Source organism: Saccopteryx bilineata, chromosome 2 (assembly GCF_036850765.1).
Source record: "Saccopteryx bilineata isolate mSacBil1 chromosome 2, mSacBil1_pri_phased_curated, whole genome shotgun sequence".
Classification (NCBI taxonomy): domain Eukaryota; kingdom Metazoa; phylum Chordata; class Mammalia; order Chiroptera; family Emballonuridae; genus Saccopteryx; species Saccopteryx bilineata.
In genome coordinates, this window is record NC_089491.1 from 256059009 (window position 1) to 256085775 (window position 26767).

General features: G+C 49.8%; 1 protein-coding gene across 15 annotated transcripts in view; it reads right to left on the minus strand.

Moving 5' to 3' along the window:
• The window catches only part of SFI1 (SFI1 centrin binding protein), a 104899-nt gene that overhangs the window by 183 nt on the left and 77949 nt on the right, over positions 1-26767 (minus strand). For 10 of the 15 annotated variants that reach the window (XM_066260081.1, XM_066260080.1, XM_066260091.1 and 7 more), the window contains 20 exons: positions 23679-23776; positions 21924-21990; positions 17295-17425; positions 13447-13528; positions 12961-13139; positions 11840-11915; positions 10851-10946; positions 10309-10385; positions 9138-9240; positions 7862-7958; positions 5426-5586; positions 4954-5028; positions 3972-4046; positions 3644-3820; positions 3304-3566; positions 2605-2709; positions 2240-2468; positions 624-955; positions 482-520; positions 31-142 (listed from right to left, as the gene is read on the minus strand). In XM_066260081.1, the coding sequence (XP_066116178.1) occupies positions 31-142; positions 482-520; positions 624-955; positions 2240-2468; positions 2605-2709; positions 3304-3566; positions 3644-3820; positions 3972-4046; positions 4954-5028; positions 5426-5586; positions 7862-7958; positions 9138-9240; positions 10309-10385; positions 10851-10946; positions 11840-11915; positions 12961-13139; positions 13447-13528; positions 17295-17425; positions 21924-21990; positions 23679-23776 (2574 nt within the window). Of the gene's footprint in view, positions 1-28; positions 143-378; positions 521-623; positions 956-2239; positions 2469-2604; positions 2710-3303; positions 3567-3643; positions 3821-3971; positions 4047-4953; positions 5029-5425; positions 5587-7861; positions 7959-9137; positions 9241-10308; positions 10386-10850; positions 10947-11839; positions 11916-12960; positions 13140-13446; positions 13529-17294; positions 17426-21923; positions 21991-23678; positions 23777-26767 lie in introns of those variants that run through there. The other 5 variants (XM_066260093.1, XM_066260092.1, XM_066260086.1 and 2 more) reach the window with 3 other exon arrangements.

A 26767-nucleotide genomic window follows, 5' to 3' on the forward strand; every position in this document is an offset into this window, starting at 1 on the left:
AGCACGCCCCAGGACCGCCTGGGACCTCACCTCCTGCAGTTCTTCCTGCACCTGCTGCTCCGCTTCCCGGTCCTCAGGCCTGGGCTCCTCCTGGCTCAGCTCCAGCCACTGGCGCAGGCTCCTGGCTTGGCGCTGGTAGGACCTGAGGCAGAGACACCTGCTGTGTGCCTGGCTGGGCCCAGGGGAGAGGCCCAGGCTTGGGGGGAAGGGGGCAGCTTGTCCTGCTCCTCTCCCCACCTCCACACTATCCAGCAGACAGCAACTTAGACCCAGGGGCTGCTGCTCATGATGAGGGCCCCGACCTGGGCTTGAGAACCGTGGGCTCGAGCCAGATCACAGGCAAGATGAGACAGCCCAGGCCTGTTTCCACACCCTTACATTCTATGGCTCACAATCACTGGGCAGACCACTGGCCTGGCTTTCGCATCACCCAGTCAAGATTTGCTCAGCTTTGTTGTTCCATCCCACAGGGAAGGCCAACCTGGCCTTTCTGAGCAGGACTGAGGGGTAAAGGTGCCACCTGGGGGTGGGGGGGAGCAGTGCACAGTGTAGGTGAGTCACCCCTAGGGCCTTAGCAGCCCACTCCCAGCTGTCCCCCATGGGCAGGGAGTTGTGGGTCTTACCGGAGATTCTGCTTCATGCTCTGGTAGTCCTGCAGCTGCTGCTGGATGTCCTCTAGCTCAGCCTCCAGGTCCATGGGGTCCGTTGCACCATGGGAATAAGCTTGCTCTTGATCACTCTCCTGGCTGGGCCCAGGCTGAATGGAGCAAGCCCAGGTGCTGGGAGTGGCCCGAGTCCTCACTGTGCTGAGGGATGTCAGGTACAAACCTGCAGCCTCAGAGCCAGGCCCGGTGCCTGTGAAGTCCCCAGGAAGGAGCAGGCGGTGGTCAGGGACACTGGCTAGGGATTGAGGGGCCTGGGGCATAGGGCCAGTGGAAGTCAGCCACACTGATGCCTGTAAAGGAAGGGCGGACACTGAGCAGGGAAGCTGGAAGAAGGCCTGGGGCAGGGTGCCAAGGCCGTCCACTGCAGCTTTCTCTCCAACAGCTCACTCAGAGTCCGGGCCCTAGCCTTCCTTTAGGACCAGACATCGGGCATCCCAAGGAGACCCCACACCTTCTCCAGGGCCTGGCTCAGCAACACTCCAAGCAGCTGTTGGCAACCTTTCTGATTTTTTTTTTTAATACTTTATTTATTGATTTTTTTTTTTTTTAAGAGAGGAGTGAGAGAGAGAGAGAGAGAAGGGGGAGGAGCAGGAAGCATCAACTCCCATATGTGCCTTGACCAGGCAAGGCCAAGGTTTCGAACCGGCGACCTCAGTGTTCCAGGTCAACGCTTTATCCCGCTGCGCCACCACAGGTCAGGCCCCTTTCTGATCTTTCATTGGTGCCTGTGTACAAGGTCACTGAAGTGTGACCTTGTCTTTCAGTGAGAAAGTGATCAGAGGCAATTGCTCTCCTTGTCCAACCTTGTCTCACCATTGTTCCACCCTGGTGAGAACAATGTCCTTGCTCCTGGGACCCCCACCCCTCACCACTTAGCACCAGCTCCTTGGGGCGGCCCACTGCTTCCCCCTTAGTTACCCAGTATGCCTGCTTCTCTCCTCCCTGCCCAGACTCTGTGATTCTGATTCTTGGCTTTGCTCTCCAGACCTGAGCTTCCCTAAAGGCCAGACTCACAATCCTGTTGCTTGATCTCAAATTTGACAGGTTCAAAATACTTAATCCCTCACCCCAAATGGGCCCCCCAGTATAACTCCTTTGAGTAAAAATTCATTCTTGAAGTTACGCAGGCCACATCCCTTTCTTCTCTCCCGTCAGACCCATCAGAGCAAGTCCTGCCCAGTCAGCCTCCCACCACAGTACTGGCCCATGCCTGCAGGGCTGGCTGGTCACGGCCAACCGTCCTCTGCCACTTCCTACTCTCCTTAAATCCCACTTTCACCAGAGCCTACACAACCCTCCATGATTAGCAGTCTCTATGTGTCTGCTGGTCTTTTCTCCTCCATGGGATACATATAACCTCAGGAGCAGGGGCCTCGGTGGGCTGTTCACTACAGTGTCCCCAGGACAGTGGCACCTACAGTTGATAAATGAAGGTGTGGCCTCACTGCATCTTCCTGAGGTAGGGATGTTCCACAAGCACTAAGTACACCTGTGACTACAGCACCAAGTACATGAGAAAGAGCACTGAAGGCCAGACCAAAGAAGGGGACCCCAGATGACCAGGGAGGACTTACCATAGTGGGTACAGCCTCCCCACGGGGCATGAAGGATGCAGGAGGCAGCAGCCCTGGGCCTGTATTCGCAGTGGGGGACAGCTTCAGGCCAGGAGCAGTTGACAGGGCCCCAGGGGACAGGGAGCTGCTCGGGAGGAGTACTGTCTTGGCCTTTTTCTGGAAGGGCCTCGTCAGGGAAGGACCTGTGGGCTGGGCCACACCTAGGCTTTGCTTCCTCAGTGCCTCAGGCCTGACAAGAGGGAGGGCAGAAGCTGGTCAGGCCTCTATATTCTCCTGAGGAGCAGGGAGGAATGGGGGCCACCCACCCTCAGGCCCTGAATGGAGATACCATCTTGCTTTTGGGGACACAGGACCATATGACTTACCCCTTCCCCCCAAGGGTACCACACCCTAGGGGCCTCTGACTGTGCAAGGGCTCTAGCAAGAAGTTTGGGCGTCGTGGCTGCTTCCTTGCCGAGCGGATGGCATTGCTGGGAAGAAACGTGGGCCTGTTCTTCCAGGCTGCCCAGGGGCTTCCAGGGGCACTCAGTCCTCAGTGGGGCAAGGGTCATCCTGTCCAACCCCTCCAATCTTACAGGGGAACTGAGGCCAGAGAAGGAGGGGCTCTTGGCCAAGGTCAGCAGGTGAGCTAAGGCGAGGGGAAACGAGGCAGGCAGGGCAGGACCAAGTCCCAGGCCGATGCCCCTCCCCACCAGGAACCTCTCCCAGGCTCAGGCAGCACTGAGCAACAGTGACATCAGCACCACGGGTGGGGACGGGGCAGGGGTCAGAGCATCAAGAGGGGTTTCTGAAAGAAAGCCCTGTTTCCTGGCTGGAAGGGGGAAAGCAGGATGCTGGCAGGTCTGGGGCAGGAGGGCGAGGCTGCCCCACAGCTACTCCTCGTGCTGTGTTCTCTCTCTCAGCTCAGGAAGGACAGTCTGCACCCAAATGGGGGGATAGTCCTGATGGTGAGTGGGATCCCAGCGGCTCAGCCGTGACCATCAAGGCCCAGTCCTCCCTCTGGTCCAGTCCAAGTTTTGCCCCAGGTGGGAGTGAAGAGGAAGAGGTGAGGTATGGCTACTCACAGCTCCAGGAATTGGGGGTCCCTAGCATCCAGAGCCAAGCTGCCCAGAGCTCCCTGTGGCCCACGAGGAGCTGGTGGCCTCTTGGTCTCCAGGGCGGCATCTCCAGCGCCAGCAGCAACGTGGTCAGGAAGGGGACCCCTGAATGTCACTCTCCTGCTAGGCATGGTGGATGTGGGGGGCCGAGGCTCCCTGCCTGGGCCCAGAACCTTGTGTTTCCAGAGGATAGCACAGCGACGGACAACCTGGTGCAGACTGTGGGCCGCCTGCAACAGCCTCTATCAGATCATGCTGTGTCTTGCCCGCTCCCCACAAGAAGGGCAGGAGGGACCCTGGGCGCTACCTGCACCTGCTGCTGGGCATGCAGCTGCTGCCGGAGGGCCTTCATGCCCGCTGCGAACCGCAGGAGGCGGGTGATGCCCTCCTGGAGAAGCTGCTGGTGGTGGGCCTGCACCGCCTGCTCCAGCCGTGCCTTCTTCCTCCTCCTCTCCAGCACAAAGCCCAGCCAGGCGGCCCATACCTCCAGGGGGAAGAGGGGAGGGGGAAGAGGAGGTGAAGCCCAGCTCTCCCTGCTTAGACTCCCCCAGGGGCTGTGCCCACAGCCCACCTGCCCTCCAGGCACAGTCCTCTCCTGGGAGGGGCAGGGGCAGCAGGGTGCAGAGCCCTGTTACCTTGGCCTGTAGCGAGAGGGCCCAGAACCACAGGGCCCGCGCTGTGCCCTGATGCTCCCGCCTCCTGCTCACCAGCTACAGGCAGAAAGAAAAGATCACTGCAACAACACCTGCAGGGAGGCCACCCTGACCACACAGCCCTGTCACCCTGACACCCCTCTGCCAAGTCCCAAGGGAGTGGATCGGGATGATCCCCTGGAAAGAACAAAGGCAAAGAGCTCCCTTTGGGGAGGAAACACATGGGGGCAGCCTGCTGGGCTGGCAGGAGAAAAGCGGGGGACATCTCCATATCCAACCCAGGAACCAAGAGGGACACACGAAGCCTTGCTGAGCAGGATGCTGTCCCACCAGCACTTTATCAAGCCCTCGGCAAAGACTGACAGTGCATCTCATACTAATTTTTGGATACTACCCTGGTGTTTTGTTTTTGTTTTTTTGGGGTTTTTTTTTTTTTTTTGCTTCTTTTTTGAAGCTGGAAATGGGGAGAGACAGTCAGACAGACTCCCGCATGCGCCCAACCGGGATCCACCCTGCACGCCCACCAGGGGCGAAGCTCTGCCCACCAGGGGGCGATGCTCTGCCCCTCTGGGGCGTCGCTCTGCCGGGACCAGAGCCACTCTAGCGCCTGGGGCAGAGGCCAAGGAGCCATCCCCAGCGCCCGGGCCATCTTTGCAATGGAGCCTTGGCTGCAGGAGGGGAAGAGAGAGACAGAGAGGAAGGGGGGGGTGGAGAAGCAAATGGGCGCTTCTCCTATGTGCCCTGGCCGGGAATCGAACCCGGGTCCCCCGCACGCCAGGCCGACGCTCTACTGCTGAGCCAACCGGCCAGGGCCTACCCTGGTGTTTTTAATGTGACACAGAAACAGGGCCCTGAGGTGACTTGGTCTTAAAACAGTCACAGGTGGAAGGAAGGCAGCAATGCCCAGAAACGTTGGGAGGTAGGGGACAAACCCTGGGGGAAGGGGCTTCTCAACAGCTCCCACCTGTTGTCTCCACTGGCGGAAGCAGGACCGGCTGAGTGTCTGGGCCAGGAGGCAGGCGCCCTGCCTCTGCAGGTGCTGGGGAGAGAGGGCGCATGGGGAGCTGCCTGTGGGTGTCACCTGGTGCCCCACTGCTGGGTGAGAGGCTCCCGCCCAAGTGAATGGTCCTCCTGTCACCAGGTATCCAGCGTGAAGCCAGGGACCTCCTGCATCAAGCAGGTCCCCCAGCTCCGACAAGCTTGATTCAGAGTGAACTAGGTTTCTTGCTAAACCCTCTTCCAGCTGGGAGACCAGGTCCAAGGCTGGCACCCCTGCCCCCAGCCATCCCAGAAAGGCTCCTGCAGCCTTGTGCCCACAGGACCCAGACCACCCAGCACGGAGCGGGCTGCGTTGAGTTCTGCAGGAAGGACCTCTTCCTCCCTGGCCAGGGCAGCTGTGCTGTACAAGGGCACTAGGGGAGCTGCGCCTGCCTCACCCGCTTCCTGACGCAGCTCAGATGGTGCCCCATCCACCGGGCCAGGCCCCGCAGCAGCAGCTGCCGACGGTAATGCTGTGCCGCCCTCTCCAGCTGGGCTCTCTGCTGGGCTGCCCTCCGGCCGCAGTACCGCCAGCGCCGAAACCACGTCCTGAGACGACCTACAGCAGAGCCAACCAATTTGTTCTTGTGTAGGATCTGTGTGAATGACCATGTCACGGGCTAGGGCTAAGTTTAGAGAGTAGAGAATGGACAGAGCTGGGGTGTCAGCCCACACTCGGTGGATCACCATATGTGGACCTTTCCGAGGACAGCTCTGGCCACTTTTAGCAACTGTGAACACCTGGGTACCAAAACCAGACCTGCTGTTTGCTGTTGTGACCTTAAGGGCACACCAGAGCCACAGTGACAGCAGGTGTGCCAGGGCCCACTCAGGGTGACCCCAAAGACCCCTCGGCCTGACAGAGTGAGAAGTGGCAGCCCTGTTTTGCGAGAGTGAAAACCAAGGCTCAGAGAAGTCTGGGCAGCCGAGCCGGGCAGGGCCACATCCTGTGCTTTGTTTGTGTCACCAGATTCTCTCCTAAGGAAGCACTTTCTTCTGCTGATTTGTTTTACTTTGGATTTTTTTTTTCTTTTTCTTAGGCCCTGAGAGATGTTCCTTTCAGACAACAGAAGAATGTTGATACCAGGGCACTGATGCCAAGACGCCTTGCCTTCCAGCACCTGCCAGAGGGGAAGGGAGGGCGGTATTCACAAGTTTGGAGGCCAAGCGTTAGTGCTAAATGCTGACACTTCTGAGCCCTACTGTGAGCTCATAGATATTAGTCTCACTGGACCGTCATGACAACTCCAACAGACTGGTATCCCCATTTTACAGATGGAGAAGCTGAGGCTCAGAGAGGACTTGCCCCAGGTCACACAGCCAGCATCTGACTCCTGCTTGCACTTAAGCACTGCTTAAGCAATGACACTGTGCTCCCAGTTCCTCCTCTTCTAGCGCCACCCCAGCCTTGGACTACCAAGGTGTGCCTAGGACGCAAAGGCCTGCCTTAATTAAGCCAGGAAATGGTCCCACAGGTACTGAGTGCACACCTACTAAGTGGTGACAGCAGTCTCTTGTCGCTGGTCTCCCAAGTCCCTGTACCATCATCAGTGGACCGGGCAATTTTGCTCCCCAGAGTTCCGTGCTTATTCCCCAAAGTGGCCACCCAGGCCAGGGGTGGGCACCTGACCCAAACTGCCAGGGCCTTTGCAGCACCAGGTGCCAGAGCCCTGTCCAAACAGAGACCAGGGCTGGACTAAGCCCCCCTCCTGGCTTCTCTTGGGAGTAAACTAGAAATAGCGCTGGTTTGTGGGGTGAAGAACAGCTTGAGGACACACAGAAGTACGTTTAACCCCAGGGTTGTGTCCAGAAAAAAGCAGGATGTGTGTTCATCAACAGCAACACCAGTCAGCCAAACCAAAGCTGAATTCCTTTCTTGGAGCTAACTCCAACAAGCCAGCATGACAACTTGACCTGTTTTCTCTATGGTTTGATTTAAACCATTTCCATTTGTATTCTCATTTATTCTAACTATAAGCTGTCCCCTCAGTGTCGGATTCCCGCTGTAGGGCCACTGTTTCCATGCGTGTCACGAGCAGAGGCTCTCATCTGGACTGTCTTTCTCAGGCTGTCTGCTTAGCAGGCAGTGGAGCTACCTGAGCCGATTAAGCAAGTCCTTGATCCCTAAACACACACGGGCCCAGTACACAGGGAAGCCGGATCCTCTCATGATGGGCTGAACGGACAAGCAGCAGCCACTGGAAGGACTTCCCATCAAAACCATCCCCCCAATCCCTCAAACTCTTTGATTCCAGCTTCATTCCCTTATTTCTCTGTAGATCTCAAGCCTTGGCTTCTCATGTTAACATAAACCAATTGGTAATCAGCTGGGAAGAGAATGCTGTGATGTACTAAATAGGCAGGCCTCCCAAATTCACGTCCACCCTGGTACCTCAGAACTGATGTTATTTGGTAAGAGGGTCAGTGCAGTGTAATAATAACTAACATCATACTGGAATGGGGTGGGTCCTTTCTACAGTGTGACTTGACTTCTAAGAAGAACATGAACACACAGGGGAGACAGCCACATGATGACAAAGGTGAAGGCTAGAGTGTCTAGAAGCCAAGGAACAGCAAGGACTGCTGGGAGCCCCCAGGAGCTGGAAGAGGCAAGGAAGGATCCTCCCTAAGCCTTCGGAAAGAGCATGGACCCCCCAACAACCTGACTCTGGACTTGGCCTCCAGAACTCTGAGAGAACAATTTTCTATTGTTTTAAACCTCCCAGTCTGTGGAGGCTTAAACTAATACACATGAAAAGGAAACAAAGACTAAAGGGAAGCAAATGGTATAGTGCAACAGTTCTGGGTCCTTCATGGTCCTGGGTCCCACTTACCCCTGTCCAGAACCTTCTGGGCCTCCCTGACAGCACAGTCCTCCTGCTGTCGGTAGTATATCTGCACTGACGCGACCTCCTGCCACTGGTCCAAGACCTAAAGGACCGATGGAGAACAAAGAGGTGATCACAGCGCATCCTGACTTCCTGGGGACACCCCAGCTCTGCGGGCAACAACTTGTGGAAAGAAGCCAAGCAGTGGACACATGGCGCTGACACCTATTCCAGGAGCCATGTGCCATCCACACAGACCACAGGCGGCAGGCAGAGTCCCTCGTCCCTACACAAGAAGCCCAGTCCCTCAGGTGATGGGATTTCTCTACCTGGAGGTCAACATCACACCATGCCTTAAAGACATGACTGAGCTTTCATTCTATTATACTTGCTGAACAGAAACTGTACACTGTGTGTATGCTCTCATGTGAGACATGACATCATAGTAACTGAGCACTTTACAAAGAAGTCAGGCAGCCAGGGATACCTGGTGCCTGCTCCCCAAACTACCACAAACTTCATTCACCCCAAAAAGGCCTCCCTTCAAGCCCTGCAGCCAAACAGAGTCCTGACTCTCCTTCCGGGGAAGGGGAACCACACGCTGGCCTCGGGGCCTTCCTAAGAACAGACTGGGCCTTGGCCACATGCAATCGTTCCCTGTCTGTGGACGCAGCTCCTACCCAGCCTAGAAGCAGGGCTCCCCAAAGGCTACTTTCTTTTAAGGCACCTGAGCCCAAGAACCACCTGTCATTTCACCCGTTTTGAGTCCCCTCTGTCTTGTAACAGGTCTTCTTCCCACAGTCATATCTGGCCCCCCTCCTCCAGTGCATGAGACTAGACCCCACCATGGCATTTTGGGGCCACTTCCCACTGACGATGACCAGTGGCCCCACATTACTGGGATGCTCCATGTTTTTCCAGAAAGTTCTGTGGCCACAAAACCTGCACGGCTGATGTGGAGGCGTGAGCATCCTCTCCTGAGAGGTGCAGAGCTGGAGGCGTGGTGACTTTAGATGGTTTGTCCCGGTGGAAAAGCCCACATGTGTGGAAAATACTGGTTCTAATACAAACCAGTTCACTCACTGCGAGCTGTGTTCTGTTTTAGTGAATATTGGTTCATAATTCAGTAAATAAAACTGCTCCCATGGCAGGGAGGAAAGCAACTGCTTTTTTTGGTTCCCTTGTTCAGTTCAAATCCCTGGCACCACCTGCCATGCCACCACCTTGTAGGAACACGGACTCAAACCCTCCTGAGGGACCAGCTGGCCTCCTCATGCCTCACCTTCAGGCACAGGGTCCTTCTGTAGTGAGCACGTGCTTGAGAGGTTTTCTTTGCTTCATCCATACGGGCAACAGTGTTCTCTCTCCAGCGATGTAACACATCCCTGCAGGTGCATAGGCCAGGATAGGGCAAGACCAGTGTGGGGAGACAGGGCGAGGTTTCTGTGAATCATTCCTGGTTCCTCATCCCACTGCTGAGCCAAGAACGCCCTCTGCCTAAGAGCATCTGTGTCACTGACAGCATGTTTACACTGATGTGGACACACGACACAAGGTTGCTGAGCACCTGCCCTGTGCCAGGCACTGGGGAAGCAGTGGGGACAGGGTGACCAAGATCAAACACCACATCCTCACACATTACATGCTGGGGGGAACACAGAGCCGTAACCAGGCAATGACAGGCCGGTGACTCACGCTGTGATGAGGGAGCTACAGAGACAGGAGCTGCAGGAAGGGCAGCAGAAGCCCAGCGCCTTTGCCTAGTGTGGAGTCAGTTTGGGGATGCCTTCTTTCTATGAGTGCTGTTTGAGGGGCTGAATGAACATATTACAAAACTCTGACAGAGGGGCAGTGGTGTTTAAAATCCGAACAGTGTATGCTGAACACAGAGGAAAGAAAGAGAGGAAGGAAAGAGTGGAATGAGGGAGGCCTGCAGGGAGGAGCGAGTTTGGAGCTCAGGAGCCTCAAGAGGGAGCTGGAGCTGAGGCAGTGTAGGCAACCTCCAAAGGTGTCACAGATGTAGAAGGTCCTAGAGGTGGACAGATGACTCTGGCGAGTCAGGGAAGGTCTGGAGAGCCACACGGGAGACAACTGACTGAGAGGCAAAGGGAGTTTCTAGTTCATCAAGGTGCTAAACCAGTGCCTCGAGAGGCTAAATCTTTCAGGTCTAAAATGGGGAGGAAAGGGCGCAGAGGAGCAATACAAGCGGGAGGCCACAGACATCCAGGAGAGGGCTGCTTCCCAGAGGCTCCGCTCTGCACACAGCATGGGCTCGTAAGAGGTGAACCAATGAATGGAGTGCTTGCTGTGGAAAAGCCAAAGCTATGCTATGAGCAGCATGAGGTGGCCAGGCCTGTCCTATGCCTGGCCCTGGACAAAACTCCCCAACCTGACTGGGTCTGGAGTCCATTCCCTGACCCCTGGGCTGGGCCCAGAGATGCCAGGAGACTCACCGCAGCAGCTGCCTTCTGTGCTGGCTCTCCCTGGCCGCCACCTCCTGCAGGATGCTCCGCACCTGGCTCTGGTAAGTCTGTAGGAGACCAGGACTGGAGGCCGCCCCTGGGCCCCAGCTCTCCCTATCCCCGTGCCTCAGAGGCTCTCAGCAGGGACCTCGATGCCCAGTACACCAGCAGAGGGCAGGGAGAGGCCGAAAGGCTCAGGCCCCAGGCTAGGAGACCGCCTCGACAGCAGGGTGTCTCATTAAGCCCTCACCTAATAAGTCAAACCACTGGACTCCCTGACCCAGGGGCCACATTGATGGGAAGGCTGGTGCCCTCAGACAGCACTTTTTACTTTTCTTGTTTGCATTTGCTGAGCAAGGACAGAAGAACTTAGCCCTGGGGAGTAAGATCCCCTGTCCAGGGTGCTTGCTCTGTTTGAGGCTGGTGGAGTTACTGTTCTGAGAGGGGCAGGAAGAACCAGGAAGGAAAACAAAGTCCCCAGGATTCCCATCCCCCAAAAGCAAGGAGCCGTGGAGGAAAGCAGCAGCTCCTACCTCCCAGGTCTGCAGCGCCCTGTGTAGCAAGCTGTGCTGGCGATGTAGGTCTGCTCGCATCAGCTTCTGTTGCTCAGCACCCCGCAGGGCCAGGCACTGCGGGCAAGAGAAAGCCGGCCACGGAGGGGCAGAGGAGGCTCAGCTCTGCCTCCATTTTACATGCAGGCTGGGTGAGCCCAGGTAAGATACAAAACCGGGGAGCCCGAGCTTCCTCATCTATGAGTAGGTACCTTCAGGGGTTTGTGGGCCAGGGCCTGACTTAGGGCAGATGCTCCAGCAATGTTTGTGTAAGCATTTTTGCCCAGAGCAGGATGCCTATCAACAGTTAGACCAGGGATTTCAGACTCAGTGAATTCAGATAAAAACAGCCTCGCATGTAAAAGAACAAGGAAGGCCCTGGCCGGTTGGCTCAGTGGTAGAGCGTCGGCCTGGCGTGCAGAAGTCCCGGGTTCGATTCCCGGCCAGGGTACACAGGAGAAGCGCCCATCCCTTCTCCACCCCTCCCCCTCTCCTTCCTCTCTGTCTATCTCTTCCCCTCCTGCAGCTGAGGCTCCATTGGAGCAAAAGATGGCCCGGGCGCTGGGGATGGCTCCGTGGCCTCTGCCCCAGGCGCTAGAGTGGCTCTGGTCGCAACAGAGCGACACCCCAGAGGGGCAAAGCATTGCCCCCTGGTGGGCGTGCCGGGTGGATCCCAGTCGGGCGCATGCGGGAGTCTGTCTGACTGTCTCTCCCCGTTTCCAGCTTCAGAAAAATACAAAAAAAAAAACAAAACAAAACAAACAAACAAAAAAATCACCAAAGAATTTTGAGTCAATGATCTCATAAAATCAGGTTAACATTCTTCCTCTGCTGCCCAGTCTCTTCCCTACGCTCAGAGACAGGTGGTTTCAGAGGGACTGAGGAGGAGCCCATATGGCTGCTGAGTCACACTGACACAGCTCCACCTGTCCACGAGCATAACATGGGTGGCACCCGTGCCAAAGCCTTACCTCCCTCCACCTGTTCCAGGCCCAGTGGAGGAGCTGTGCTGTGTGGAACTCTGCAGCCAGCACCCTGCCCATCTTCCTGTGGGGAGAGTCAGGGCTCAGTGCTGCAGCCCAGACCCAGGGCCCTCTCAGTGCTGACCCTTCACGGTTCCTGGCTCCACCTACTGGTCCCTAAATTTGGGGGCAAGTCAAGATCCACTGAAGAGCCGCCAAATTTGGGCTCTGCACCCAGGAAGTATACATATAACCAAGTTTTTGCAGACCAGCTCACAGGGCTTCAAGTATTATGAAGCCTATTTATGTGCCAGTGCCTGTACCAGAGGTGCAATGTGGCCAGGGTTGACCACGTGGCGTGGTAAAAACTGCCACATCTACCCTGGCTGGTTGGCTCAGTGGTAGAGCGTCAGCCTGGCGTGCAGGAGTCCCAGGTTCGATTCCCGGCCAGGGCACACAGGAGAGGCGCCCATCTGCTTCTCCACCCCTCCCCCTCTCCTTCCTCTCTGTCTCTCTCTTCCCCTCCCGCAGCCAAGGCTCCATTGGAGCAAAGTTTGCCGGGCGCTGAGGATGGCTCTGTGGCCTCTGCCTCAGGCGCTAGAATGGCTCTGGTCTCAATAGAGAAACCCCCGGATGGGCAGAGCATCGCCCCCTGGTGGACGTGCCGGGTGGATCCCAGTTGGGCACATGTGGGAGTCTGTCTGCTTCCTCGTTTCTGGCTTTGGAAAAGTACAAAAATAATAATAATAATAAAAAAAACACAAAAAAAACCCTGCCACATCTTGCCCCCTGGCCACAGCTGCTGCTCCTTGGGGGGGGGGGGGGATTCAATTATCCACAAAATAGTCCATTAGTTTATTCCTTGGCCACAGTCACTTTGAATGGGCCCAACCAGTAAGCAGGATGTAGCTCATGGGCAGGACCTCAGGTCCATAGGCACATCTGTCCCCAGCAGAGTTCCAGGATCCTCTCACTACAGCCCTGGTTTTGCTTAGAGACTGTTTCAGATTGAATTTCTGGAATTTAAAACCAGGACCCTGTGGCTCCACACTCGGACTTGACAAAGCCGCTACTATGATCAAAGCTGGTCTGAGATAGGAAAAGCCTCTGAGGCAGAAGTGTCCACTCACTCTGATCTAAGCTGTCGGGCTCTTTCCCTCCAAGTGGAGAAAGCCTTCTGGAGCCTCCACTGGCGGTGGTGGGCACAGGCCACTGCTTGCCACTGCCGCTCCCAGCAATGGGCTGCCGCCTGCTGCTGCCACATGGACCAGGACCTTTGCAGAAGCTGGCGCTCTGCATGGAGGATGGCCTGCGGCAGGATGACAGGGAGACAACAGAATGAGTCAGGCAGGAGCAGGCACAAAAGCCAGGAAGAATCTAGAAGTCACAAATAATGACCATGGCAAAAGATATGGACATTCAAGAGCTAGCTGCCCTGGCCCAGAAGAACACAGATGCCTGAGACCCTGGCCCTGCCTTGTGTGTCCTGATCACCTGCAGGACGTCCTTCAGCAGGGGCCAGGGTTCCAGGTGCTGTCCTGAGGAGAGGGGGCAGCGAGCAAAGGCTGGAAACCAGTCCCGCCCATACCAAGTCCCTCTCAGAGAAAGCCACTTACTAGTCTCTCTGCCAAGCGGTTTTCTTGATGCCGAAACATCTTCCGCCACCAAATAGCAAATACTTGCTTCTCTATTGTCTCCCTATTTAAAAAAAAAAAAAGAATAAAAAGTTCCAAATGGATTTTTCCTCTTATGCGGAGCTATTAAAAGGCAAATAAGCTTAGAAAGGGAGAATGAAAAGGGGGAAAAAGGAAAGCAGAAAACAATAGCCAAAGAAATTCATAAACAACCCAATATTGTGCAAGTATTTCTGGGGTCAGACAAGCACTCACACAGTATGGAAAGACTCAGACTGAGACTCTGGTTCTTAACTCCATGTAGAATTACCAACAATGCTCAACAATTTTAAGTGAAGGCTGTTCCAGTCCATGCTGACCAGCCAGGACACAGATCCTTGGGGGAAGTAGTTAAAAACAGATCCCCGGCCCCCAAGGCTGACTGAGCAGGTCTGAGGCCACCCCAGGAAGTGGTATTTAAAACAAGTGCTTCAAGTAAGGTAGGCAGGGAGACAGGTTTGGGAACCACTGCTGTCACCTCTGCTCAGCCCACCTGCTCAGAATACGGTGTCAAAGCCTGCTGAAGCAGTGCTGGCACAACTGGTCAATAGCCACCGGGAACCATGCAGTTGCACTGGCAAAGCCATGGGGCAATATATACGAGGCAAATGTTTTCAGACCCTGGACAATAAGCAATGCAGACTGTGACTCTTGCAAGTGGGAAACAGGCTAGGTGAGCCCCTTGGCTGCCCAGGCTTTTTGTCTGGGGCACTCTATGGACAGCGAGGGAAGGAGGAGGGCATCAAAGCAGAGCCTGACAGTCTTACTGAGCCGAAGCAGAAGGCTCGAGTTCAAGGCTCCAGGGGAAGAACTGTGTGGACTCGGTGTGGTCCTCCTAAGCCTGGGCATGTGGAGACTTCACCCCACCCATCTACACCTCAAGGTTGCCACAGTGCCTGAGTGGCTGTGGCCTAGGGAGGCCCACCCCTCACCTACAGGCACACTCCCAGACACCCTGTACAATGCCCCAGGGAAATACTCAGAATTCTCTATGAGCAGCCCCAGGTCCTCAGCTGAGGCTGCACAGGCAGCAGCAGTAGGCCTAGGAGCTAAGCAGAGACACCAGAGGTTGGACAGGGTTGGGAGACGAAGTCCCAGCCCATTCATCGTGGAAAGACCTCACTGAGAAGCCTCAGGAGTAGCAGCCACTCCCTAACACTGAAGACACAATAAAAAACAACCCACACAAGAAAGAATAAAACCAGACTTGACAGGACCCACAGGAACCATCACCTGCCAGAACAAAATGCAACACCCTTTAAAGAAAAGCCAGCTGTCAACACAAACCTAAATGATGGAATCAGCAAACACCTAGAAACAGCTCTAATAAATAAGTTTGAGTATATAAGTAAAAAGATAAACAAAATTAGTTACCCAAGAGGAAATCTCAGCAGAAAAATAAAAACTACAAAATATGGTTTGGGGGTTCCTCAAAAAGTTAAACATAGCATTACCCTATGACCCAGTAACTCCACTCCTCGGTATTACCCCAAACAATTACAAGCAGTCTCAAACAGATGCGTGTATACCAATGTTTCAACAGCATTATCCACAACAGCTCAAAGGTAGAAACAACCCAGGTGTCCATCAACACATGGATGGATAAACAACTTGTGGTGTATCCATACAGTGGAATATTATTCAGTCACAAAAAGAAATGAAATTCTTATACATGTTATCTATAACATAAACTTTGTAAACATCATGCTAAGTGAAAGAAGTCAGACAAGAAAGGACAAATATTTTGTTTTGTTTTGTTTTTGTTTTTACAGAAACAGAGAGAGAGAGAGACAGACAGGAACAGAGAGAGATGAGAAGCATCAATCATCAGTTTTTCGTTGTGACACCTAGTTGTTTATTGATTGCTTTCTCATATATGCCCTGATCGTGGGCCTTCAGCAGACCGAGTAACCCCTTGCTCAAGCCAGTGACCTTGGGTCCAAGCTGGTGAGCTTTACTCAAACCAGATGAGCCTGTGCTCAAGTTGGCAACCTCGGGGTCTCGAACCTGGGTCCTCCGCATCCCAGTCCGAAGCTCTATCCACTGCGTCACCGCCTGGTCAGGCAGAAAGGACAAATATTGGATGATTTCACTTATCTGAGGTACTGATAGACAGGCCAGGGTCACAGACTGGCAAGCAATGGAACAAAGGCCTGAACTTCTGAAACAGGAGGACAGGAATCTAAAAAACTAACTTTTCTGCAAAGATCCAACTCAACCAAAACAAGATACACTCCTTTGCTATCCTTCAAGCCTCCTGTCTCCAATTCACCCTTCACCCTATTGCCTTAGGAGGGTAGCTGTAAATTCACCCAAGAATGCTCCCCACCAAAAACCCTTTTAGAGGCTCCTATAGGCAATTTTGTAGGTATCCTCAATTTTGGGTCCCTGCAGGATGCCAAAATGCAAAAAAGCAACAGAATCAATCATGACTTCATTTGTAAAGGAAACAAAAGGCTGTGTGTGTTTAAGTAATGAAGCATTTTTTGAATGAATCTTATACCAGATCTCAAAACAGAGACTAGGTAAAGGCAAAGCCACTCCCTTCAGGAGACAGGGCAAAGGTAAGTGCTATCCCTTCATCAGACACTATTCCCTATGACCACTCCCTAAAAACATGACCTTGGACTTTGTGCTGAGGAGCCCTGGAGTTTTGGCTGATCCCCTCAGAATGAACATCCCCTCAGTCGAGGTCACTGGAACTCCTCCTGATGCATGTCCTTCCCTCTCGTCTCTGTCCTAAGTTGATATACACCACACTCAGGGCAATCTCCAGAACTGTCACTTTCCTAGCTGCATGCACCTGCTCAAACATCTGTCTATTACCTGTCTATAGGGTTAGGCAATCCCGTCAATCTGATCCTCCTCATCCTGCCCACTCCCGCCATCCACCTCAGCCCTCCCGCTTACAGCCAAGTCTCCCCAGGCTCTACCCTCAGCACCGGCTCTGAGCTCTAGAACTTGTGGCTGACATAAACGAGGACATAAGGATCTGTTCTCTCAAACTCTTCTTCAGTTGTTTTTTGCGTAAGTCTTATCTCCTATAAAGTCATTAAAAGGATGCTTTTCCTCCTTGGACTTTGGAATCCGAGAGCTCTGAATTTAAACCCTGGCTCTGCTAATTACTACTGTTTGTGTTACATGGGTGAGTCACTTATCATTTTGAACCTGATCTCTCAGGACTGCTGGGAGAAGGAAATTATTAATGAAGATGATGTCATAGGCAAATGAGTCTATCTATTGGTTTCCTTTCTCCCATCATACCATGCCTACCACAGTGGCAGACACCAGTTAGCAACTGCCAATTTCATTACATTCCACCAACATGTTGTAAGGACTTGCTAATTGGCAAATTTTCCCCCGAAGCAGATAAAAAGATATAGCTCTGCTCCTTGTCTGTCCTAATTTTAAGACTTCAAAAAGCCAGGTCTAGCAGAACAGGGACCAAACATTTCAGGGAAGTCACACTCAAGAATTCCTGCTAAAGCACTGCAAGGTCCAACCACACTCTGATCCGGAAAGCTAATGGGCACCTTTAATGGAGCTCACTAGGGCTTGTAATGAGGCCAGGGGCGCAAGACCCAGACTGTTTAGAAAGCATTTACAATAAAGATGAACAAAAGTTTTCCTAGGGGAAAATACTGACTGTCTTCCTGCTAGATGAAATCAATGAGGGCACATTAGTGGAAAACCAGGAAGAACCTGGGCCTAGAGGCGGGGAGGCTGAAAAGCAAAGCACACCGCTGTGTCAGTGGCCGAATGAGACTCCAAACGCCGGCCCCGCTGCATACCTGTGAAAGCGCACTGCTCTTGCATGAAGGACACTTTCTTGCTGGTTCCATTGCCAGAGTCTTCTCCACGCCTGGAAGGCTGCGGGCAGGGCTCTCTGCTGGAAGTGACTGTCTGCTCTGGCCTGTAACAGCTGAAGTAAAACAGCAAATGATCTTCATTTGTACTTTACATTAAAAGAGAAAATGACCTTTCAATCACGCTCTTGAGGGAGGTTTGCTTCCTACACAAAATTAATAAAAGATGAAATCATTTTTAACCTCTGCTAACCAGATAGGGGAAATATGATAAGGGAAAACTGTTTGCTTTAATTAAAGGTGAGTTAAGCATCTCTTCATATATATTATATATGTGTGTGTGTATATATATATATATATTTATCTAAATATTTTTCCTGTGGCCTAAGTGGTCATACCCATTGTCCACTTCCCTGTCAGCATTTAACTCAGTGATATATATGGGCTTTTCAAACCTTAAGAAATTTATCAGTCCTTTGTCATGTTATCAATATTATTACCAGCCTGTAATATAGCTTTTTATTTTGTTTATAATGTATATTTGCATGTAGATTCTTTAAATTTGTATGTAATTATAAAAGGCTACTACTATTTCACTGATATATCAGTAGGAAGACAGATAACTGACATAAGAATATATATAACTCCATGATCAAAAATCTTGGCAAGGGCCTGACCTGTGGTGGCGCAGTGGATAAAGTGTCGACCTGGAAACACTGAGGTCGCCGGTTCGAAACCCTGGGCTTGCCTGGTCAAGGCACATATGGGAGTTGATGCTTCCAGCTCCTCCCCCCCCCCCCCCCCCGTCTCTCTCTCTCTCTCTCTCTCTCTCCCTCCCTCTCTCTCTCTCTTTCTCCTCTCTAAAATGAAAAAAAAAAAAAAAACCTTGGCAAGGGAGAAACATATATACGTGTGGCAGTTTTTTGTTGTTATTTTGTTTTAATTTAGTTTTTATTTTATTTATTGATTGGAGAGAGAAAGAGAGAGAGGAGTGGGCGAGGAGCAGGAAGCATCAACTCATAGTAGCTGCTCCTCACATGTGCCTTGACCTGGTAAGCCCAGGGTTTCAAACCAACCTCAGGATTCCAGGTTGATGCTCTATCCACTGCATGTGGGGCTAGTTTTTAAAACAGGACTGCAAATTCTTTGACTTTCCTTCACTGGGAAGTTATGTCCCCTCCTCCTGAATCTGGGTGGAACAGTGACTGCTTTGACCAATAGAGTATGGTGAAAGTGACACTGTAACTTTTTTTTGTGTGTGTGGCAGAGACAGAGAGAGTCAGAGAGGACGGATAGAGACAGACAGGAAAGAAGATGAGAAACATTACCTCGAGCCAGCGACCTTGAGTTCAAGCTGCTGAGCCTTGCTCAAACCCTATGAGCCCACGCTCAAGCTGGCAAGCTTGGGGTCTTGAACCTGGGTCCTCCACATCCCAGTCTGATGCTCTATCCACTGCACCACCACCTGGTCAGGCGACACTGTAACTTCTAAATCTAGGTCATAAAGGGCTATTCAGCTTCTATCTTATTTACTTCTTGAGCCCTGAGCTGCAACATAGAAAGTCTCAGTACCCTGCGGCCGCCATGCTGTGAACAGGCTAGTTGTAGGCGCTTTGATTAACAGTCCCAGTTGAGCCCTGTCTTCAAGTCATTCCAGTCAATGACCCAGACATGTGAGTGAAGAATTTTCTAGATGATTCCAACCCCTTGCCATGAGAATCTTCCCAGCTGTGGCCCCAATAATCATGCAGCAGAGACTAGACATCCTTGCTATGTTCTGTTCCAATTTCTGACCCACAGAGTCCTTAAGCATAACAGAATGGTTATTGTTTTAAGCCACAGAATTGGGGTGATTTTTTTGCATAGCAATAGGCAACAGTATGCATATAGGTGTGTGTGTGTATGTGAATATATGGGCACACATTCCTACCTACACGAAGGAAAAAAGATATGAGGTTTACTCACCATCAGAGGCAAGATTATGGGTGTTTACAATTTTTCCTTCCTATGTCTGTCTACACTCCCAAATTTTCAATAATGTCTCTACATCCTTTTCTTTTTACTTTTCATTAGGGGCATTTTCAAATGTAAACAAAAGTAGAAGCAATAGTATAGAGTTTAAAATAAGTTTACTGTTGTTAATATAGAAAGTAATACAATAATAAATAATACAAAAATATACTCTGTGTTTTATATACTGACAAATGTAAACTACTTTTGCCCACCCCTGTATAAATGAATCACCATGAATTTATCATCCAGCTCAACAATTAGCAAATATTTTACCACTCTTTATATATTAGGTTTTAAAAAGAAAAAACCGCCTGACCTGTGGTGGCGCAGTGGGATAAAGCATCGACCTGGAAGTGCTGAGATCGACAGTTCGAAACCCTGGGCTTGCCTGGTCAAGGCACATATGGGAGTTGATGCTTCCAGCTCCTCCCCCCATTCTCTATCTCTGTCTCTCCTCTCTCTCTCTCTGTCTCTCCCTCTCCTCTCTAAAATGAATAAATTAAAAAAAAAAAAAAAGAAAAAAAAAAAGAAAAAACCCACAAAATTAATATTTTTATCTGTTCCTGAAATAGAACTGATGTGCTCCTTGGATATCTAAACCAAAAGATCAAAGTCAGATTGTTAGCTGAAGATTTTTTAAGGTCAACAACAAAACTAAGTGGGGCTCTTACTAATTTTCGAGACCTGCTACGTTGGCCAGGCTGGCGCAGTGTGACAGATAACAGCACTGACCCCTGATCTTCTACCAGGGCTGGGTCCCGAGTCTCTCTTTGCCAGGACGGAACTAAAAGAGATCTCTGCTTCCTTTCCACCTTGAATAAACACAACCTTTCAACTCCGGCCCTCACATTCTTTTTTTTTTTTTTAATGTATTCATTTTAGAGAGGAGAGGGAGAGACAGAGAGAGAGAGGAGAGGCAGAGAGAGAGAAGGAGGGAGGAGCTGGAAGCATCAACTCCCATATGTGCCTTGACCAGGCAAGCCCAGGGTTTCGAACTGGCGACCTCAGCATTTCCAGGTCGACGCTTTATCCACTGCGCCACCACAGGTCAGGCCGGCCCTCACATTCTTGTCCTAAAAGGTCTCTCTACATTCTGTTGTGTTTGTATTAAATGAGCTTAAGAGATCAAGGGACCAATATCCTTTCAGAAACAAACACATAACCTGAGGGACATCAAAGAATGCAGCAATTCTAAGCATTTTCTAGGATATGGAAGGCAAGGTAACAAAACAAGCCATGCCCTGGGTTAACTATCCACACTCCAAGAACTGAGTCAAACCTTGAAAAAAACCCGAAGCAATCAACGGCAGTTCACTTTTTTTTTTTAAAAAAAACTCGTTTGCTCATTCATTTGCCCAAATAACAGTCAGCTCCTACCCTATGCCAGCACTGTGCTAGGCTAAGAAGAAAGAGCCAGGCTGTACCCTCAAAGACCACACAACTGACAGGGAGAGAGGCCAGGAAAAAAAACAATACAATGAATATTCTTATGATGACACACCTGGGTGGGGTGGAAGAGGTGACACCTGAGCTGAAAGGGTAGCGAGGAACAGACATGCAGGGACAGTGAGAAGCAGGGGGACAGAGTATATTCAGGGAACCAGTGGCCGCTTACTTGGTCAGGGTGTAGTTGTGAGGGACAGCGAGTGTGGTAACAGGAAAGGGTAAAGAAACAGACGGGGACCAGCTCTCAAAGAAGTTTGTATGCCTCACTAGAAAGTTTGGGATCTATCCCCAAACTATGAGAATCAGCCTCAATCTTTAGATTCACATGATGCTAGCAGCAGATGGGGATGGAGGTGGGGATGGAGAGGCCAGTACAAATAACAGGGACGGGCTTGGTCTGTGTCTTGCCCCATTGCACTGCCCGGCATGGCCACAAAGAGGCATGTGTAACGCCACCTCCCGCTGCACTGCCCATGCAGACATCATCACATTCCCCTGAGCCTGAACGGAGACTCAAAATCCTTCTTGGCTCAGTGCTCCAGACAGCTACCCATCATTGGAGCTGGCCTGCAAGATCACACTTGCCACCCTGTGAGAGCAGGAGCTTTGTCTGCTTTGTAACACAGCTGTATCCTCAGTGCTTAGCACACTGTCTTGAGGCATAGCAAGCTGCTCAACAAGTCTTTCCTCAAAGGAACTGAGCCCATCTGTCTCACTCTGTCCTCACTAATTCATGACCCTGACCCCCACCTCCTCCCACCCACTGTGGGTACCCGGGTCTCACACTGTTTAGCACGAGATACGGCACTTCTGCTCCGCACCTTTTCCAGTATCTTCTGAAGGTCCCACTGGTTGACGGGCTAGCTAGCTAATACAATAAATGAATCTGAGTAAAGATGTACATAGCTGTTAAGAGCTCATCACTTTCAGAGAACACCTGCATTTTCACAGCAGATGAAGGAATGAGAGTTAGGCAGACTTTCTGACATTACTAGAGGGAACTGGCGGAAATAACTTTGAATTCTTTACAGCACCCTCTCTTCCAAATCTGAACACCAAGACCTCTTGGCATAAGCCTTTCCCACGAATCTTTCCAAAGCAAACGAGTCCAAGAATGGAAGCCAGCAGAGCTGTCTGCTATGAAGGACTCCATACCTGCTTGTATCGTCTCTTCTGAGTACGCTGTAACCACCACTTGATACACTTGCGTAGCAATGTTATTCTGCAATAAAACACAGAACACAAGGTACTGTCCATCCCACTTCCAGGTTTCAGGTTTTTAAATATTTGTTTTGTTTTTGAGGTGGGTAAGTGTAGGTGTAGCTACATCTTCAGTGTTGAAGGCACACCATGGGTTTCATTCCAGGAGAGAGGGAAGAACCTGGCACCTAGCATGAAATCCATCAACCCTGATTCTGGACTGTGGCTTGCCCAAAATGTTGACAGCTTTCTTGTAAACTAGAGCACCAAGTACAGCATCTCTGGAATCTAGGTAATATGCATGAAATCCTCCAAATATCATTCTTGTTTTATGGACAAACTCTGGGACTTGTTTACGACCACCATGCCCCTTGTCTGCAGTGATTCTGAGAATGAGACCGCATTCGGTTTTGTAAACCAGGATTTAGAGTAATGGCATGCCCTGGTAACTCCAAACTGAGTCAGTGAAACATTGGATTCTCACTGACTTATAAAAAATGCTCCAAAATTAGACCTAGAACTATGCAAATTAAGTGGATTAAATTGACTTTTTTGGTGACAGAGACAGAAGAGAGAAACTAGGGACAGACAGGAAGGGAGATGAGAAGCATCAATTCTTTGTTGCGGCTCCTTAGTTGTTCATTGACTGCTTTCTCATATGCGCCTTGACCAGAGGGCTCCAGCAGAGGGAGTGACTCCTTGCTCGAGCCAGCAACCTTGGGCTCAGGCCACTGACCTATGCTTCAAGCCAGCGACCTCTGGGCTCAAGCTGGTGAGCCTGTGCTCTAGCAGGATAAGCCTGTGCTCAAGCTGATGACCTCAGGGTTTTGAACCTGGTTCCTCTGTGTCCCAGTCCGACACTGTATCCCCTGTACCACCGCCTGGTCAGGCTTAAACTGACTTTTTTAAGAGCAGGGGTATATTGAATACTTCTGGCAGCAAAAAAGTATAGAGTGGTTATGATTATTTTATCAGTTTTTTAAAATAATTTTTTTAAGATTTTATTCATTTCTCAGAGAACAGAGAGAGAGAGAGAGAGAGAGAGAGAGAGAGAAAGAGAAGGGGGAGGAGCAGGAAGCATCAACTCCCATATGTGCCTTGACTGGGCAAACTGGGGGTTTCAAACCAGCGACCTCAGCCTTACAGGTCCACGCTTTTCTTCACTGCGCCACCACAGGCCAGGCAGCAGTGGTTACTTCTAAAGAGTAAGACAAAGGAGTTGGAGGGAGGGACCCAGGTAGCTTTTATTTAACTCTCAATCATCTTTCCTATCCATTGAGTTTTCCTTGTGGACAGGCGGTACATTCATATATTTATTTTAACTGAAGGATTCACCCTAAAAAATTGAGGACACTCTCTGCACACTTTAAGACTAAACCACAAATATTCACCTGGCCTGAGCCTTCTTTTTAACAGTATCAGTGCATGAATTTACGACATGAATGTCACTAACACATGAAAGACTTAGGCAGTGAGTTAGCAGGCATATATTCCCAACCATGGGGGTCAAGAACCAGTGCAAACATCCTCCTTCTGCCTCTCCTCTGATCAGCCAAAAGGAAAACACAAGCTCAGGAACCAACGGTTCACAGCAGGGCCTTACTGAACCTGCTGCAGTAAAGATGGAAGGGTCAGTGATCGCTCCTGGAGGACAGTTTGTTGGTCACAACAGGTCCCTGGAGAGCCCAAGGAGAAGGCTGGAGTCCCTACCTGTAATGGTCCTGGGCAGCATGCAGTACGGGCAGCTGCTCGCTTTCCTTCCTCTGCTCAACCCGAGACTGCCAGAGGTCCCAAAACCTACGTAGCAGCTGAAAAAAAACAGGAGGGAAATGGAAAGTAAGGCAAACGAATCCCGCTTAACACATCAGCTAGCAAGTCCCTATTTCAAAAGACTATACGGTCCCCCAAAGCAGGAGTCACCTCAAGTCAGAGCACCCAACATATAACAGGCTTGTGAAATGATTATAGAGAAACTAAATGGAGCTATTCTGGGCCAACATAAAAAGCAAAAAGAAGGATTGTCCAGTTTCAGTTTTGCAAGATGAACAGAGTTCTGGAGATGGATGGTGGTGATGGTTGCACAATAACATGAATGTACTAATGCCACTGACTATACATTTAAAAATGGTTAAGACGAAAGACTGTATTAGAGTATTTTACCACAACTAAAAAATAAACATGTTAAACAAGAGTGGAGGGGTTGTTATTAATTAAGAGCCTTAAGAGACACAACCAAATGTAATGAGTAATCTATCCTTAACTGAATCCTGGTTTGAAAAAGAATAGCTATAAAGACGTTTTGAAGACAATAGTGGAAACTTTCATACAGGCTGGGTACTGGATAATACTGAATTGGCTGTTCATATTTTTAGGGAGCATAATGATATTATGTTACATAAGAAAGTGTTCTTTTTGGGTGATGTGTGCTGAAATGTTTAGAAGTGTCAAGATGTCTGTAATTTACTTTGAAATGATTCAGAGAAAAAGGAGACAAATATAGCAAATATTACCAATTGCTGAATTTAGATAGACAGCTACTTATTACACTATTCTTTATATTTTCTATACATTTGAACATTTTCATAATAAAAACAAGAAAACCCCATCCTTCTCCAACCAGAAACACAATCTGTATGTAGACAGAGAACACCTGCTGCCCTTGGGTAAGTCAACCCCGAAGACAGCAGATTACAGTGTGAACACAACCAAAGCCTCCTGGAGTCCGGCTTCAACCACATTCCCCAGGTTAGGTTGGAATTCACAGTCCCTGACCTCCGATTCAAACACCAATTTCCTTAACAAACAGATAAAAAGAGTGGGATTAAATAAGACAAAACACAAGGGTTTCTCTATTGGCTGACATATTAAAGAAAATAAACACCGGGAGTGACGTCAGAGAAATGGCACCGTAAGGAGTGATACCAATAAGTAGCCCTAAAAATTCAACAAGATCTTCAACCAGAAACAGAAAAATCTATCCTTGGAGCCTCCAGAAGTTCCACACTAAACACGAAGGCAGAGGCAGCAGCAACCCCATAGCTGGATCATCAGGCTACTAATTCAGGAAGGAAAGACTAGGAGAGAGGCTCCGGGAACACAGACTCTCTCATTGGCAGAGCCTGCAAATGCTAATGAGCCTCGACTGCCAACGAGACTGAAGCCCAATATATGACATCGCCATAGAGATTTATCAACTGCAAACCTCTACCTAAGCGTGCCACAGGGGCAGAACCCGGGGTAAAGAGTCACCGACCAGGAAGAGGGAGAGAAAAGAAAAGGTAAGATGATAACCTCTCAAAATCAAGAATAATCCACAGACTTTATAACCTATCCCATTTTATTATATTTGTTCGTTTGTTTCTCTTATCTTCTTATCTTGATTATTTTCCTCCTCTTCCAATTTGGTCATTTTAATTCTCTGCCGGTCTTACTCTCTCCTCTCCTTGAACTACACTACCCATAAGTGTTACATCTCCCATTTTCTTTCCTTTCTTCTTCCTTTCTCTCTATGAGGGCTGCACTCCAAAACCCTTAACTCTCTCTCTCTCTCTCCTTTTATACTGTTTTCTTCTTTTTGTGTTTTCTTCTTTGTTTTTCTCCCTCTATATTAGTTTCTTCTTTTCTCCTTTACTTTTCCTCTCATTCAGTCCTCAGTCATGAACAAATTATTTTATCTGGGACTCAAATTTTTCTTTGTGGTGCTTTGGAGTTTTTTTTACTTCGCTTTTATAACTCACTAGCAGTGCTCCCAACCCTGGCTCTCCATTTTACCTAGTTCTTGCTCCACTAAATACAATAGTAATTTTTTAAATTTTTCCCCTTTTTCCTGTTTCCCTCTTATTCCTCTCATCATATCTCTTAGTCAACCATCCCCTAAAAGCAAATCATTTTATTCTTAACCTAAATTTTTTCCTTTTTCCATTTTGTGGGTCCATACCCCCTTTTTTGCCCCTTTATCACTTTTCTCCAACTCAGGCCCTCCATTATAGGTAGTTTTTGTTCTATTTAGCACAATATAATTCATAGTTCACCACAAGATTTTCTCAAGAAGGAGGGAAGAGGAGAGGAGAGGAGAGGAAAAAAAAGGGGGGGGAATAATAATTTTTTTATTCTATTTTTTTAACTTTTTATTCTTTATTAATTCTCATTAATACTATCAACAAAACCACACTCAGATGCCATTAAGGAAAATGAAATCGAATATCATGGATACAAAAGACAGAGAGATAGCATAGATAGATGAGGAAAAATCTATGGAGAAAAAATTTAATATATTGGAAACCTTGGAGCTAAATGACAGAGAATTTAAAATAGAAATCCTAAAAATACTCAGAGATATACAAGAAAACACAGAAAGGCAATTTAGGGAGCTCAGAAAACAACTCAATGAACACAAAGAATATATTACCAAGGAAATTGAAACTATAAAAACAAATCAAACAGAGATGAAAAACTCAATTCATGAGCTGAAAAACGAGGTAACAAGTTTAGCTAATAGAACAGGCCAGATAGAAGGTAGGATTAGTGAAACAGAAGACAAGCAACTTGAGGCACAACAGAGAGAAGAAAGAGACTCAAAAATTTTAAAAAATTAGAAAGTCCTACAGGAATCATCTGACTCCATCAAAAAGAATAACATAAGAATAATAGGTATATCAGAGGGAGAAGAGAGAGAAAATGGAATGGAGAACATATTCAAACAAATAATAGATGAGAACTTCCCAAGCCTGTGGAAAGAACTAAAGACTCAAATTCAAGAAGCAAACAGAACTCCGAGTTTTCTTAACCCCAACAAACCT